Source organism: Vombatus ursinus, unplaced genomic scaffold (assembly GCF_900497805.2).
Source record: "Vombatus ursinus unplaced genomic scaffold, bare-nosed wombat genome assembly UNPS02014870.1, whole genome shotgun sequence".
Taxonomy (NCBI): Eukaryota; Metazoa; Chordata; class Mammalia; order Diprotodontia; family Vombatidae; genus Vombatus; species Vombatus ursinus.
In genome coordinates this window covers 9,612,647-9,627,384 of record NW_020954648.1, presented here as the reverse complement: position 1 = coordinate 9,627,384, position 14,738 = coordinate 9,612,647, and the positions used below count along the sequence as shown (strand labels likewise).

The 14,738-nt window shown below is 36.1% G+C and overlaps 1 protein-coding gene across 2 annotated transcripts in view; it reads right to left on the bottom strand.

Moving 5' to 3' along the window:
- The window catches only part of LOC114028162 (putative RNA-binding protein Luc7-like 2), a 63,503-nt gene that overhangs the window by 2,463 nt on the left and 46,302 nt on the right, over nt 1–14,738 (bottom strand). For both annotated transcript variants that reach the window (XM_027842384.1, XM_027842385.1), the window contains exon 9: nt 4,186–4,377. In XM_027842384.1, coding sequence (XP_027698185.1) covers nt 4,186–4,377 — 192 coding nt within the window. The remainder of the gene's footprint in view (nt 1–4,185; nt 4,378–14,738) is intronic.

The window sequence follows — 14,738 nt, the reverse complement described above, 5'->3', positions numbered from 1 at the left end:
CACACACACACACACACACACACACACACACACACACACACACACACCATACAGCTAACAAACGGCAGAGCTGGGACTCATAATCCCAATACGTATCCTATAGGATAGAAAATGTACAGAATGATAATACTGAGGTGTTATTAAGATCCTACGTCAAGGAAAGATCAAACGATTATAAATTATGTTTAATATCTTCTTACTAAAGCATGAAAGAGTACTAGTGCATTTTTTAAAAGCTATTCATTGAGTGATGAAACAAAAAAAATTAAATTTTATCTAAAATAGCATCATTTGAAAAGTCCAATTAATCATAGATTAATTTACTTAGTCCAAAACAGAGAAGGAAATTAATTTAACTATCTTTAAACTCGTTTCCAATATTTGGGAGATTACATCAGAAAAACAGATGGTTTTGAGGAATTGAAAAGCAACAAATCCCAGATGATTAGTATTTTTAAAATAAAGTGAAACAGCAAATAAATAGCACAGACATCGTGAGTTATCATAAACCTAGAAGAACTATGGAAGACAGGAAAATGAGCAGAACCTTTCAAAACCTCTATGGTTTCTATGGCTTGACCTTGCATATCAACTCTAAATTCTCACTATTCCTCAACATAAGCCCTCCAAAAGGTGCCATACGTACAAAACAAAATCACAGCACAACATATCATAGTAGCCAAGAACTTGAAAGGGCTCTGAAAGATGTCCAAGTCTGACAAATGATGGTACATGCCTCCACCTCTCAGTAGAATGGAGTAGAGGTCTGGAAGGAGTCATCCAGATAGGCTTCATGTACTGATTTGTGCTCTATGACTACAGGTTTGTAAGGGCAGGGAAGAGTAAGGAGGAAGGTGAGAAAGGTCATGAATGATGGTGATTTTTTTTTAAAGCATCAATTCAACACCCCCCACCAAAAAAAGAAAAAAAAGAAAAATCCTTTACTTAATCAGGCATATCTACCTGCACATGGTCCTCCAAAAATGCTATGCCCATTTTTATTTGCTTTTGCTCATGCAATTTCACCCACCCCAAGAATGCCTTCTTCCTTCTCTGTACTTATGGCACTCTTAAGCTATCTTGTTTAACTCCAACTTATTTGTAGAGATCTTCCTCAAGTACTTTGCAGATGATAATTTCTTTCTCTTAAAGGGGGGGGAGATAATTAATTTTGTACGGTTTTCATAATTTTAAGTTTTATATGCTAGCCTTATTCCCTTAAGCATATATTAATTCTTTGAAGAGAATTACATTTCCTATTTCTCTTATATATCCATAATACCTATGCATTCAATAATTATGAACTGATTGACTATACCTATGAGCAAATAAAACAAAAATGTAGCTTTATGTGTAGTTCTAAGAAATGGAGTAGATTGGATGAAAGTTAGTCAAATGGAAAAATTTCCAAAGTCTTGTATACAAAGACTTTATTTTGCAGGCCAGAAAGTACATATTACATATATGGTAAACTGTTTCTTCTTTAGACACCCAGACAGACCTCCCTTTAAGAATAGTTGTAAAAGGGGCAGTTAGGTGGCGCAGTGGATAGAGCACCGGCCCTGGAGACAGGAGGACCCGAGTTCAAATCTGGTCTCAGATATGATATAATACTCACTAGCTGTGTGTCCCTGGGCAAGTCACTTAACCCTGATTGTCTCACCGAAAAAAAAAAAATATATATATATATAGTTGTAAAGATATTGATTGTTTAAAATATTTTTTTACTTAGTGTTGGCTCCATGAAATAAAGTCTGATTTTGTTCCAGGATCCAGGCAGCAAGTACATAGCCTCAGATATCTTTGAGGAGAGCCTGGCTAATTTGTGCTAAGTATTAAAGTCCTACTCTGTAACACCTCATGTCCTATACACTTAGTTCTGGCACCCAAAATCCTTCTATAAAAACAAGCATCAGTGGATCTCTCCTGTAATTTCACCCTAAAGCAGAAGTTCTTAAACCTTTTTTTTGTAACACAGGCCTTTTTGGTAATCTGCTTAAGCCTATAGACACCTTTTCAAAACATTTTTAAATGCATGGAAGAAAATAAAATACGTAGGATTATAAAGGAAAACGATTATATTAAAACACAGTTATCACAATATTTTAAAGAACAAGTTCATAAACACCATGCTAAAAGCCTTTCTCCTAAAGTATTTCCCCTGCTCTTCGGAGTTTTCTTGCATTCGTAAGGTCCTAATTCCATCCCATCAAGTCTGTTTCTAAAAACTGAACAAGTTCCTATCACAAATTTCTTCAATATTTCAAGAATCTGTTATTTTATCAGTCTAGATAATGACCATCTTGCTACAGGTGAAAGATTTACCAACTTCTGGTCACACAGGAAAACCTCACCTTTAGAAAACTGATGTACAACGAAGCCTCTCTACAGTTTGGCAGGATTATAAGAGCTTGTGCTCCACTGGCATAACTTTCAAGAATCCAAGGGTCAACTCAATGCTACCATGAAGCACGTACGTATTTTCGCTTAAGGCTGTTCTCAAACTTCACTGTTCTTAAAAGGGGGAGTGAGGAAATCCAGTTTATATCATCACAATATACTTTTGACTTATAACCAAGAACTTAAGCCATTTTCTTCTCATATCACATTAAACTGCGTCTAAGAATTCTTTCTTTTTATTATAAACTGGGAGGGGTGTTCTCTTTTTTCTCTCAAATTATAAGCAATTTTGTATTCTTTTTAGCTGTCCAGCCCAATGACTGAGTACCTCTCATGAGATGAAGCAAAGTTGGAGAGAATATGGCTAGTATGCAGATAACTTTTTTTTAGTTTTGTCCAAAATAAATTAACCCTCATATCATCTTAGTTTCAATGACCTTCTGAAGGTACAACCCCTAAATCTGTATATTTTGTTCAAGTTCTTGCACCATTCTTGCTCATCTTTTCTGCTGTCTTCATGGCATCTTATATAGACTGATATACTGAAATCCAAGATCGTTATACACTTCCTTTTATCATCAACAGCGCCACCATGTTCAAAAGTTTCAATTAAGTTTCAGCTTTTTCTCTCTACTCCTATCCCACCTTCTGCCATTCCCTTTACCCTCAATGGCTAATTCATACTTATTCCTTCCCTATATCCTCTCAAATGTGCTTTTATTTATTTCCTTTCTTTGCAGAGGCACATCCTAATCTAGGTCCTCATCCAAAACAGCTGCTTCTTAGCAGCTGATTTCTGTCCTCATCACTCTAATCCATCCTAGTTATACCTAAAAAACTACCTTCCAATGTTCTGGCACATATATAATATAAATACATATTTTACATATATAATAAACACATCATATAAATAAATATAAAATGAAAATAAAGGATATATATTATATATACATATATATTATACATATATACATACACACACATAAAATTACGTGTGGTTTGTTTATATGCATGCATGCATGCATGGATGAATAGATGATAGATGCTAAGTGCCTACTGCCTCTATTACAACAATTTCAAAATCCTCAGTCTGGCCCACAACCACTTCCCCTTGTTTTATAATTTTCATTTCCTAACATACAAAGTAACAAGTTATTCAACTCAAATTAAGATTCACTTAATTCATCCCCTTTTCCTTTTTGCTAATTCACTCCTCTCATTAACTTTCAAAAGTGGTCTCAAAAATTATTTCCTACAAGGATCATTTTCTGATTAACCTGAACCATTTAATCACTCTCCTGTTATGTCCCTTAAGCAAACATACAGTGCAAATGATATTAATTAATAATTTCTATCTACTGATGTTACATGATCTATTCCTCCTGTTGTGCTGCCCTTCTCCTGGAAGACAGGAATTGTGTCTTTTTTCTTTTGCATCTCTTACAGTGTTTTATAAAGTGTTTCTTTAAGGTGTCTCCAGTAATAACAAAAATGGAAAGGTTATTATTCTAAAGAAGAATTAACAACTGTATATCACTTACAAGTAACATTTTATCCAGAAAATAAAAGTTTTTGTGATCAGAAAAAACAGCAAATAATTGCATTCTGTTTATATCAGGTGTGATTTTAATCCAAATGATTTATTTTGTGATTTAAAGAAAAAAAATGTGACTATCTTTGAAATGTATTCTTTAATATCCATTATTTACTAAACTAATAAAATTCTAACTTCACACAGAGTGTAAGGCAGTGCTATGAACTGATATTTCATTGTTAGACTAATACCTTCTTTTGGATCGCTCTCTGCTCCGGTCTCTGGAGCTATGCCGGCTTCTCTGGTGGCTGCGGCTTCGGCTGCGGCTGCTGGAGCGTGACCTGTGACGATGGCGTTTCTCACGGGACTTGGATCTAGTTCTTCTCTTTCTTTCTCGTGAAGTAGAGCGAGATCGATGCCTACGATGCTCTCGAGACCTGGATCTGTAAATAAACAAGGTGAGTTTTTGTTTTTCTTTTTTAGGCAGTTAGGGTTAAGTGACTTGCGCAGGGTCACACAGCTAATAATTATCAAGTGTTTGGTCTGAGGCCGGATTTGAACTCGGGTCCTCCTGACTTCAGGGCCGGTGTTCTATCTACAGTGCCACCTAGCTGCCCCTTTCTTTCTTTCTTTTTTTTTGTTTTTGGTTAGGCAATTGGGGTTAAGTGACTTGCCCAGGGTCACACAGCTAGTAAGTGTCAAGTGTTTGAGGCCGGATTTGAACTCAGGTACTCCTGACTTCAGGGCCGGTGCTCTATCCACTGTACCACCTAGCTGCCCCCAAGATGAGTTTTTGAATATCCTTATGAAACCTTGTTACTGTTTCACTAAATCTGTTCATGGATAGAGAAACATGAAAATACTAATAACATCAGGTGAAATTCAAGTTTAATTTTCTATTTTTTTCCTAAAGGACTATGGCTTTAAAAATTTTCCATTATCTTTGAGCAAGTGCTAGGAGAAACTGGGTTAAATAAGTAGTAGATAGACAGAAGAGTACTACAGAGCACAGCAGAGAGAATATAGGACTTCGGAGCTGGTAAAACCTTAATTCATATCCTGCCTCAGACACTTACTAGTTGTATGACTCCCTCTGGTCAAGTCACTTAAGCTCTCTTAGGCTCAGCTGCCTCATTTGTAAAATAGGAATAGCAGCACCTATCTCACAGGGTTATTTTTAAAATGAGATTAATATATGTAAAGTGCTTGGCAATCCTTAAAGTAGTATATAATATTAGCTATGTTATTACTATTATCATTATTAATCTGAAAGGCAGAGATAAAGTCAAACAGAGTCACAGAATCTCATAATTAGAAGGACTTCAGTAACCACCTAATCTAATCCATACCACACACCAACTCACGGTCACCTAGCTTTTCCCTGAAGACCTCCAGTGAGAGACAACTCAATCCATGTTAAGGTGGCCCCTTTCACTTTGAGATAGCTCTTATTCTTATTAGTTTTTCCTTATAGTAAAGCTAAACTTGGTATTTTGCAACTTCTGTTCATTGCTTCTAAGTCTGCCCTCTGGAGCCAATTAAAGCAAGCCTAACTTCTCTTCAATGTGACAGTCCATCAGACACTTTAAGACAGCTATAATACATGGTTGCCAATTTCTACCTTCTACCCCCATCCTTGTAGGCTTCTTTTTACAGGCTAAGCATCCCTTCTTCCTTCATCTCTCAGTGGCATGAGCTCAAGGCCTTCTATTATTCTAGCTGCCCTTCTCTGAACACTCTCCAACTTTATCTATGTCTTCCATAAAATGTGGCATCCAGAACTGTACCACAATCCTACAGATACTGTCAGACCATGGAAGAGTATAGCAGGACCATCACTTTCCTAGTCCTAGATACTATTTCTTTTCTTAATGCAGCCAAGCTAAGGCATTCTTGGCTGCAGGATCACATTGCTGGTTCACATTAAGCTTGCAGTCCACTACAATCTCCAGATCTCTTTCACACAAACTATTCTCTAGTCACACTTCCATTATCTCGTGAGAATATAAGCTCTTTGAGAACAGGAACTGCTTCGTTCTTCAAATTTGCATACCCAGTGCCTAGGATAGCAAATGGAACATCGCAGGTGCTTAATACTTGTTGATTGGCTATACTTGGGACCACAATTTTCTGAACAACAAATATACATGATTTTATATTTATCCCTATTAAATTTTATCTTATTCAGTTTAGTCAAACATTCTTAACTGTCAGGATCCTTTTGAATCCTGACCGTCAACCAATGTATTATAGCTTTTAGCTTTGTGTCATCTACAAATTTGATATGCATCCAAGTCATTCGACAAAATGTTAAACAGAACAAGGACATGTATGGAGTCCTCTAAAATTAATCATCTACATTTTAATATCGCTCATCCATAGACACTCATAAATATGAAATCCAACAGAAGTTCAAATCCTAATTTCAAAAGAGAAACTACTGATTATTAATTTATCCTTGAAATGTCAAAAATGATCTGATAAAAGGAAATTGATAAAAGTAAAGACTTCTGCCTTTGTTTATTACCACTTCTTAGAGAAGTTAAATAATGCAGAACAATCACCATAAAAAGACCAAAAGAACACAGAAACCACCTTATCTGACAAATACTTTATCTCCTTGCAAATGAAGAGATATGAAAGACAACAACAACATAGGATAATGTGCAGTATTTTACAGACAGATGGAAAATTATAATAAACTATCACCTCACAAAAGAGTAAAAAATAGGCAAGAGAAATGAAATGCAAGTAAGTCAGGGTCAACTTTGGTGCATTTATAGATAAAACTGAAAAGAGATCTGTAAATAGATATACAAAATTTTAAAGGAACACAGGTGACTGAATTTTTTTCCTTAAATTTCTTTTTTCCTCCTAATCTAAACTTAACAAACACCAAATAAATGTATTATTAGTAAACTGGGGGGGAAAATCATATATGAAATTGTGAATTTTGTGAACAGAGGACTGAATTTCAAGCTATACAAAAAAGGGGAAAATTCAAAGGAACAGAAAATTACAGCTGGCATTTATGTGGGGCTTAAAGATTTACAAAGCACTTCAACACCATCTGATTTGATTCTCACAATTTTGTAAGATGAATACTATCATCTATATTTTGTAGTGAAGGCTTACAGTAGTTAGGTGACCCGTCCATAGGCATACAACTACAACTCACAGGTGTACCAGGAAGGATACAAATCTGGGTCCTGTCATACTTCAAGTCCTGCACTCTTTCTACTACATCACAGATAGTATTAGTACCCAAAAAAGTGACTAAGATAACAATGAACTCCTTGAAAAATTCTTCTTGTATGTATCTCTTGATAAAAAACATGGGAAAGGAACAGGCAGGCTTTCAGACAGTTCACCACATTTTCAGTCACAAAACTGACTAATCTGTGAACATAAGATCTCACTGTATTTATTGTAATTAAAAAAAAATGACATGGTAGAATAAGCACAGCTTTAAAAGGGCTCTTTCAACATCTCATGCATGTTAAAATAATCCAGAATATCTTGACTGACGCAATCACAAGTATCACTTTCTTTGATAATTCTCTAATCACCACATTAAGTGTAGCATAACACAGAAACATGTTTGCCAGATGTTCACCACCATCATGAATGATGTTCTGCATAAAGTTCAACCGAAAGGATCAAATGAGAAGATATTTGCACTTAGTATAAGCTTGTTTCCTTCCTTCCATAAAAGAGGGTATCCCTACACAACAAGATCCTTTAAGTGCTCCTATTCACAGAAAACACTGTCCTGACTGTGCTCAACCCTAGAATAACTAAAGAGATTCTAATAAAATCCACAGCCACACCAGAGATTTGCATAACAATCCACACGAGAAAAAACAAATCATAATTCCTAGATTATGGCACGGAATTATAAGGAAAATATCTTGAGTTAGTCCATTACTATATATCTCTTGGTAGGTACTCCAGGTACTTAATAAATGTGTATTGATTAATTGAAGATTGGGTGACAGGAGTCTGGGAAGGACCATAGGGGAACAAGGGGGATTCATTTCCTTGGCCTATCAGCTATGGAGAGAAGCAAAAGTACCTACAGGAAGAAAATGATGATTTCTCCCTGAGAAAGAGTTAAGAACAGTACTGTGTACAACAAAACCATAAAATTGTGGAATTGGAAGAGATCTTAGAAGTTCCTCGTACAGCAAGTACTTAACAAATGCTTGCTGAATTGGACTGAATTAACTAGAAAGAGGGCTGCCTGTATTACATTTGGGAAAATGTTCATTGCCTTCAATGAACCCAAGTTGCTCTGTATCACAAAAAAAAACATATCTTGCCAATATCAATGGTCTCATGGTGATTTTATGACCCAGAAGGAAAAGTATGTGGTAGCTGTGAGCAGGATGCAAAATATAAGCAATGAGGAATTCCAGTGAAAGATGCCATCAAGGAACTGCATGACAGAAAGAGAAGGCTGATCACATGGAGAGAGTAAAGGATGACAGGGAGAAGGCTAAAGTGCTCCACTGGCAGGAATCCAATGTTAGGAGAAAGTGAGGCAGACCTCCGGCACTGCTTGGTCAAAGGATGGACCTGTTGAGAATTTTCTGGACACGGACAAGAGGTATGCAGGCATGGATGGGCTATCTGCATCTAAGGAGAGAACTCTCAAATCAATGATTCTCACAGGTCCATAGGAGTAGGTTCTATGACAATGAATTATGGATCCCCATAAAATCAGAATAATTAGTATAGTAGAAAGTGGTATAACACATGCTGCACTTAAGCAGACTTCAACATTATTACCAATGATGACTTGAGTACAAGAAGTGGTGAAAAACCACCAAAGATGTGTATGACTATAAAATCAAAGAGATCTGGGTCTGGTCATGTAGCAGGAATAAAAGATAACAGCTTCCATTTACTCAGCCAGTAGGGGATAAGGTAGCAGACGGTGCTAAATTCAAAGCTTTTAGACCTCCTATAAACATTATCTTAGCACTGAGTAAGTTCACATTCTAGTGGAGGAATTGAATTGCAAGAATGTTGATATTTATGTTATGTGAATAAAACCAAAAAAACATAAAGAAGTTGAAAGTAAATGGAAGTAGGGTTCAAGGGCTCTCACTGTAGACACAAATAAGGAAGCTAATGGAACTAGTTTTACTAGGTATTCAAACACAATTAATAACATTTCATGGGATGCTTGGCTTTCTTGCACTTCAGTATTCATAAGGAACATAAACAAAAGGTCAACCATGAATCTGAACTGCAGAAAATGAATCACAGATTCATAGAATCTCAGAGTTGGAAGGGACCTGAAAAGGCCATCTAATCCAACCTGAACCTGAACCCCTCTACAACATACCCAACAAGTAGACACCCAGCCTCTATATGAAGACTTCCAATGAGGAGAGAAACCCATTACCTCCGGAGGCAGCCTGAAAGTAGAAAGAATACCATTTTTGGATAGCTCTAATTGTTAGGCAATTTTTCTTGAAATAAAGTTTCCCTCTTTCCAACTTCCCACTTATTTCTGAGTCTGTCTTCTTGGGACAAACAGAATAAATCTTTTCCCACCTCCACATAAGAATCCTGTACATACTTTTTATACAACTGTCATAGGCCCTGAGATTTTCTCTTTATTGGGCTAAACAACTCAAGCTCCTTCATCCAATTCTCACATGACATAAACTTGAGATGCTTTACCATCCTGGCTATCCTACGTCAGATGTTATTCAGCTTATTCATGAAATGTTCAGAAGTGAACACAATACCGCAGATGTGGTCTGACTAAGGCAGAGGCACAAAAGATTTTAGCCTGTCTTACGCCTAGAAACTATGTCTCTATCAATGCAGGCCAGGACTGCATTAGCTTTTGTTTGTACCACATCACATCAATGACCTACATTATACATTAAGTCCCTGAAAACCACTAGATCTAGTTCAAACAAATAATGTCTAACCATGCCTCATATCATCCTGTAATTATTAAGATGATATTTCAACAAGTGTAAAACTTTATGTTTATTTCTAATGAATTTCATTTTCTTAGATTCAGCTTAATGTTCTAACTTGTCAAGATCAATTTGGATTTTAATTCTGTCTATCAGTGCTTTAGCTATCCTTCATAGCTAAGGGTCATCAGCAAATTTGACAAGTATGCCCAAGTTACTGATAAAAATGTTAACACAGATCTCTGAAGCATTCCATTGAAGACCTCTAGCCAAGCTGATAATACACAACTCTAAGTCTAGCCATTTAACCAGTTCTGAATTCATCCAATTATATAATTGTCTAGCCACCATCTCTCCATGTTTTCTGCAAGAATATTATGACACATTCTATCATGTGCTTTGTTAAACATCTAGGTAAACTTCATATAACAATAACAACAAGAATGATAATAACTAGCATTTATGTAGCACCTTAAAGTTTGCAAAGCCCTTTACAAATATATAATTTGATGCTCACAACAACCCTAATAAGGCAGGTGCTATTATTACCTCCATTTTACAGATGGGGAAACTGAGCCTGAGAGGTTAAGTAACTTGTCCAGGTTGTGTCTGAGGTAAGATTTGAACTCAGGTCTTCCTGTAAGTCCAGCCCTCTATTCACTTTTCTCACCTAGGGACTTAGCATTGTCCTCTTCTACCAATTAAGTAATACTCATCAGAAAAGAAAATATGATTAGCCTGGTATGAATTACTCTACATGAAGCTAGATGATTTTTCTAGATGTTCATTAACCATCTCTTTAAAAAAGGTGATCTGTTCCAAATTTTTTCCTAGAAACTGAAGACAGACTTACTGGCTTGTTAATTTACAGACTCTATTCACTTCCTCTTTATTTGAAAATTGTACATTTTGCCCTTTTCCAGTCCTGTGGTGTCTCTCCTGTCCTTCATGTTTTTTGAAATATCACTGACAATAGCTCAATGATCTCAACTACCAAGTTCTTAAGTACCCAAGGCTATTAACTCATCTGGGCCAGGTAACCTGAATTCATCAAAGAGACTATGTGCGCCCTTGTGACATTCTCATTTATCTTGAACACCAATCCCACAGCTATGTTATGTTGTATCTACTGTAAAGACCATCCATTCTCCTTGGTAGAAAAAAGAGAAACAAATTCAGAACCAAGCAGCAACTCTACCCACTTTCTCCTGTCAAATCATCATCACCTCTTGGTGACAAAGATCCCCATATCAGTGAGCAAAGGTGTATACAGGGGAACCTGGTGAAAAATGCACTGCAAAATGTGTCTTAGTATCAAGAGATGAGGAAAGCAAGAGGTTTGTATCTTAGACAGAAAGAAGCCTCACATCTAGGCCATGAAAGTGTTTTTCTTTTTCTCTCTCTTTCTCTTTTTTTTAAGGCAATTGGGGTTAAGTGACTTGCCCAGGGTCACACAGCTAGTAAGTGTGTCGAGTGTTTGGTCTGAGGCCGGATTTGAACTCAGGTCCTCCTGACTTCAGGGCCGATGCTCTATCCACTGTGCCACTTAGCTGCCCCGAAAGTGTTTTTCAATAAGAGAGCTAGAGAAGTAACAAGAATATGTTTCCTCTCTCTTTTCAAATATTGGACAAGACAGAGGAACCTGAAGCAGGCAAGAATCAATGGTAAGAGGCTGAGTCATTCAATGGCCTTGTCACCATGATTCAAAAAGGATTAATTTCAATTCATCAAGCATTTATTAAATGGCTATTTCTTGAAAGGAATAAGCTTTGCAGAATCCTAGGCTTGGATGAAGTACTTGAAAATATTGTTTATTTTAATATATTTGCAGTATTTTTTTCAAAATCAAGTCCTAAGTGTGCAGCAGTAGCAATTATATTTCTGCAATGAACTTGGATCTAAGATTTTCAGCAATTTCTAAATTATTTTCATCTTTCCCTTTACTTTTTTCTGTAACGATAATTCAAGAAATATAGTCTCAAAAATTACAAAGAATGTCTGATAAAAAAGCACTATTTTATTCAAACATAGTGACTGATCCAGAAAATGACTTTGAAATCTTTATGGAGTTCTACAGTGGAACTCAAGATACCCTCCATCAAATATTCTTTAAACTTCTAGATTTCACTTGTATTTTGAAGAGCTTTTAAAATTTGTTAGGTTCTCAAAAAACCATTAACCTAACTGAATGAATGAATGAAGTGTCTGTTAAGTACTTATTATGTGCAAAGTACTGTGCTAAGGGGTGCTATGTGGTACGCTCTGCAGAAGCTCACATTCTAAAGGGGGAGACCACACATATGGAAACTTCAGCTGTATTAGATAGAAAGGTTCCATGGTACTTAGGGTACAGCAATGCAGATGTGAAGCAGATGATCTCCTTTAATGTTATTTTTGCTAATGGAAATAACATGCCTCAATGCCTCTTCTTTAATGTTATTTCCACCAATAAAATTACAGCAGTTTCAACATTTGACAATGTCAAGGACGTTGGTGGCAAAATTTTTATTTATTCACCTGCACTGAATTTTCACTGTTGCTATTTTATTTTTCTTCTGGTCTTCACATTTCTAGAGTTTCCATGGGGTTTTATAGGTTTTGGAGCTGTAAGAATGATGACTGGGACCTTGAAGAATGGGTAGAATTTAAATCTGAAGGAGAAAAGGCATTCTAGTTAAGAAACTATATAGGAATGAATATCATGTATTAAGTAGACACATTGCCTGTCAAGAATGACAAAATGGGACAAAATGAATAGGTCCAGAAAACAAGTTTTAAAAGGGTCTCTCTTGTAAGAAAGATATAAAAACATCGCAAAACAACTAGAACCTTTACACTTGGCTAATGAGAAAAAGGTCATACAGTGAAATATTAATAGGAATGCAACTACTACTTCTATAACTGTTATTAGCTAGCAGTGATGTAATGCTTTATGGCTTGCTAATTTTTTTTTTTTTTTTTTAAACAAATATCTCACTTGATCCTCACATCAATCCTGAGAGGGAAATGCTGTTATTATTATCCTCAGTTTATAGGATGAGGAAACTGAAGCTGACAGACTTGCCTGGGGAATCACACAGCTAATAGGTGTCTGAGACTGAATTTGAGCTCAGGTTTTCTTGATGCCAGAGTCAGTTCTCTATCTACTAGATTAAGACACCTGAAATTTTTAAATGTATGAATCTGTGCATAGTTTTAAACACAGACTACATGTTAAATTTAGCTTTCACAGTGTAGTCATCTTTTCTATTTTGTAGACTTTGGCAGAGGATAGAAAAGAATAGTACACATGTGTCTTAGCAGTCCTTCTCATCTATTCAATGCTTGTTATATGCAGTGACATTCTTAGAATATAGACTCACCTGAAGAACTTCCTTTAATAACAAACCTTCCAAAGATTCTTAGCTCCTTCTTTTCCTTTCTTTTACTTTCTGACCCATTCAGACCAAAAGCAATCTACTTATCCCAAGAGAAAAACTCAGTAAGACAGACAACTCTACCATGTCCAAAGCTACCCATTTTCTAGTACAATCTGGCTCTTCCCTTTCACACAGAGCTCCACTCCTAAGGTCTGATCATTCCTTTAGCCAAAAAAGTATTTTGCTGCTGTCTGTCACTCACACCCACCCTATCTCTGAGATATAATCTGCTGGTCTTAAACATTAATATTCAGAATACCCATCTCTACAGCCCCTAAGAAATTTGTTTTATAGAACAATTCCTTTCCACCCAATACAATAACTGTTATGCTATATTTTTTGTGCACACAGCCAAGGAACAAAGGATAGTTAATACTGAGTACTGAAGTATGATGTTGTATGGATCCACAAAACAGCAAATAATGGCAAAGTATAGAAGCAAAGGGAGAAATGAAGTAATTCTCGCAACTCTACTATTTACGTGTTTTTTCATCGGAAAATGAGCAAAATGAAGTAGATAATCTCTAAGGTTTCTTCTGGTTCTAAGTGTATAATTATTCTATTCCTCTATTCCTCCTAGGCTAAAGATTCAAGTATCTAATGATAATCTAGCAAGATATTTATATTCTGAGAAACCAAAGGGGGAAATAATAGGCTGTTCTATAGAGATTTTATATACCCTCATCCCCATTAAATTTAATTCAAGCAATAAAGTGAATACTATGTGTGAGGCAATAATGCAAGGTGCAAAGGATACAAAGATGAAAAGAAGTCCAGACTCTACCCCTGAAGAGCTTACAATTTAGATAAAGGTATAAGAAATGTATACAAGTAAAAAAATGATTAAGATTAGAGGGATCAAATGAAATGGCAAGAGTGATTCTAAGATGAACTGGTGCTGAGTGAAGCGAGCAGAACCAGGAGAACACTGTACACAGTAACAGCAACACTGTGCAACGATCAACTTTGTTAAGACTTATCTCTTCTCAGCAACACAATGATCTAAGAAACAATTCCAAAAGACTCATGATGGAAAATGCTATCCATAACCAGAGAAAGAGCTATGGAGTCTGAATGCAGATCAAAGCATAGTGTTCTCTCTCTCTCTTTTTCTTTCTCATGGGTTTTCCCTTTTGTTCTGATTCTTCTTTTACAACATGACCAATGTGGAAATATAGTGCTTTAAGGATATGTACACCCCTTTCCCTCTTGTGAAGGGGAATAATGTAAAATAATACTGGGAAAGTGGCCAGTGGTCAGTGTTATAATAAAGATTTAGTAAAGGTACTAAATCTCAAGATAAGAACTTTACTTTGTTTGGGGTTTTTTTTGAGTAGAAGAGGAATAAAAGGCCTGCTGACACAACAGTAAGACCATAGTGAAAAGTCAGGAAGAATAAACATTTTGGAGCATTTAGAGCTGTTTTGTGACTTCCTCTAACAG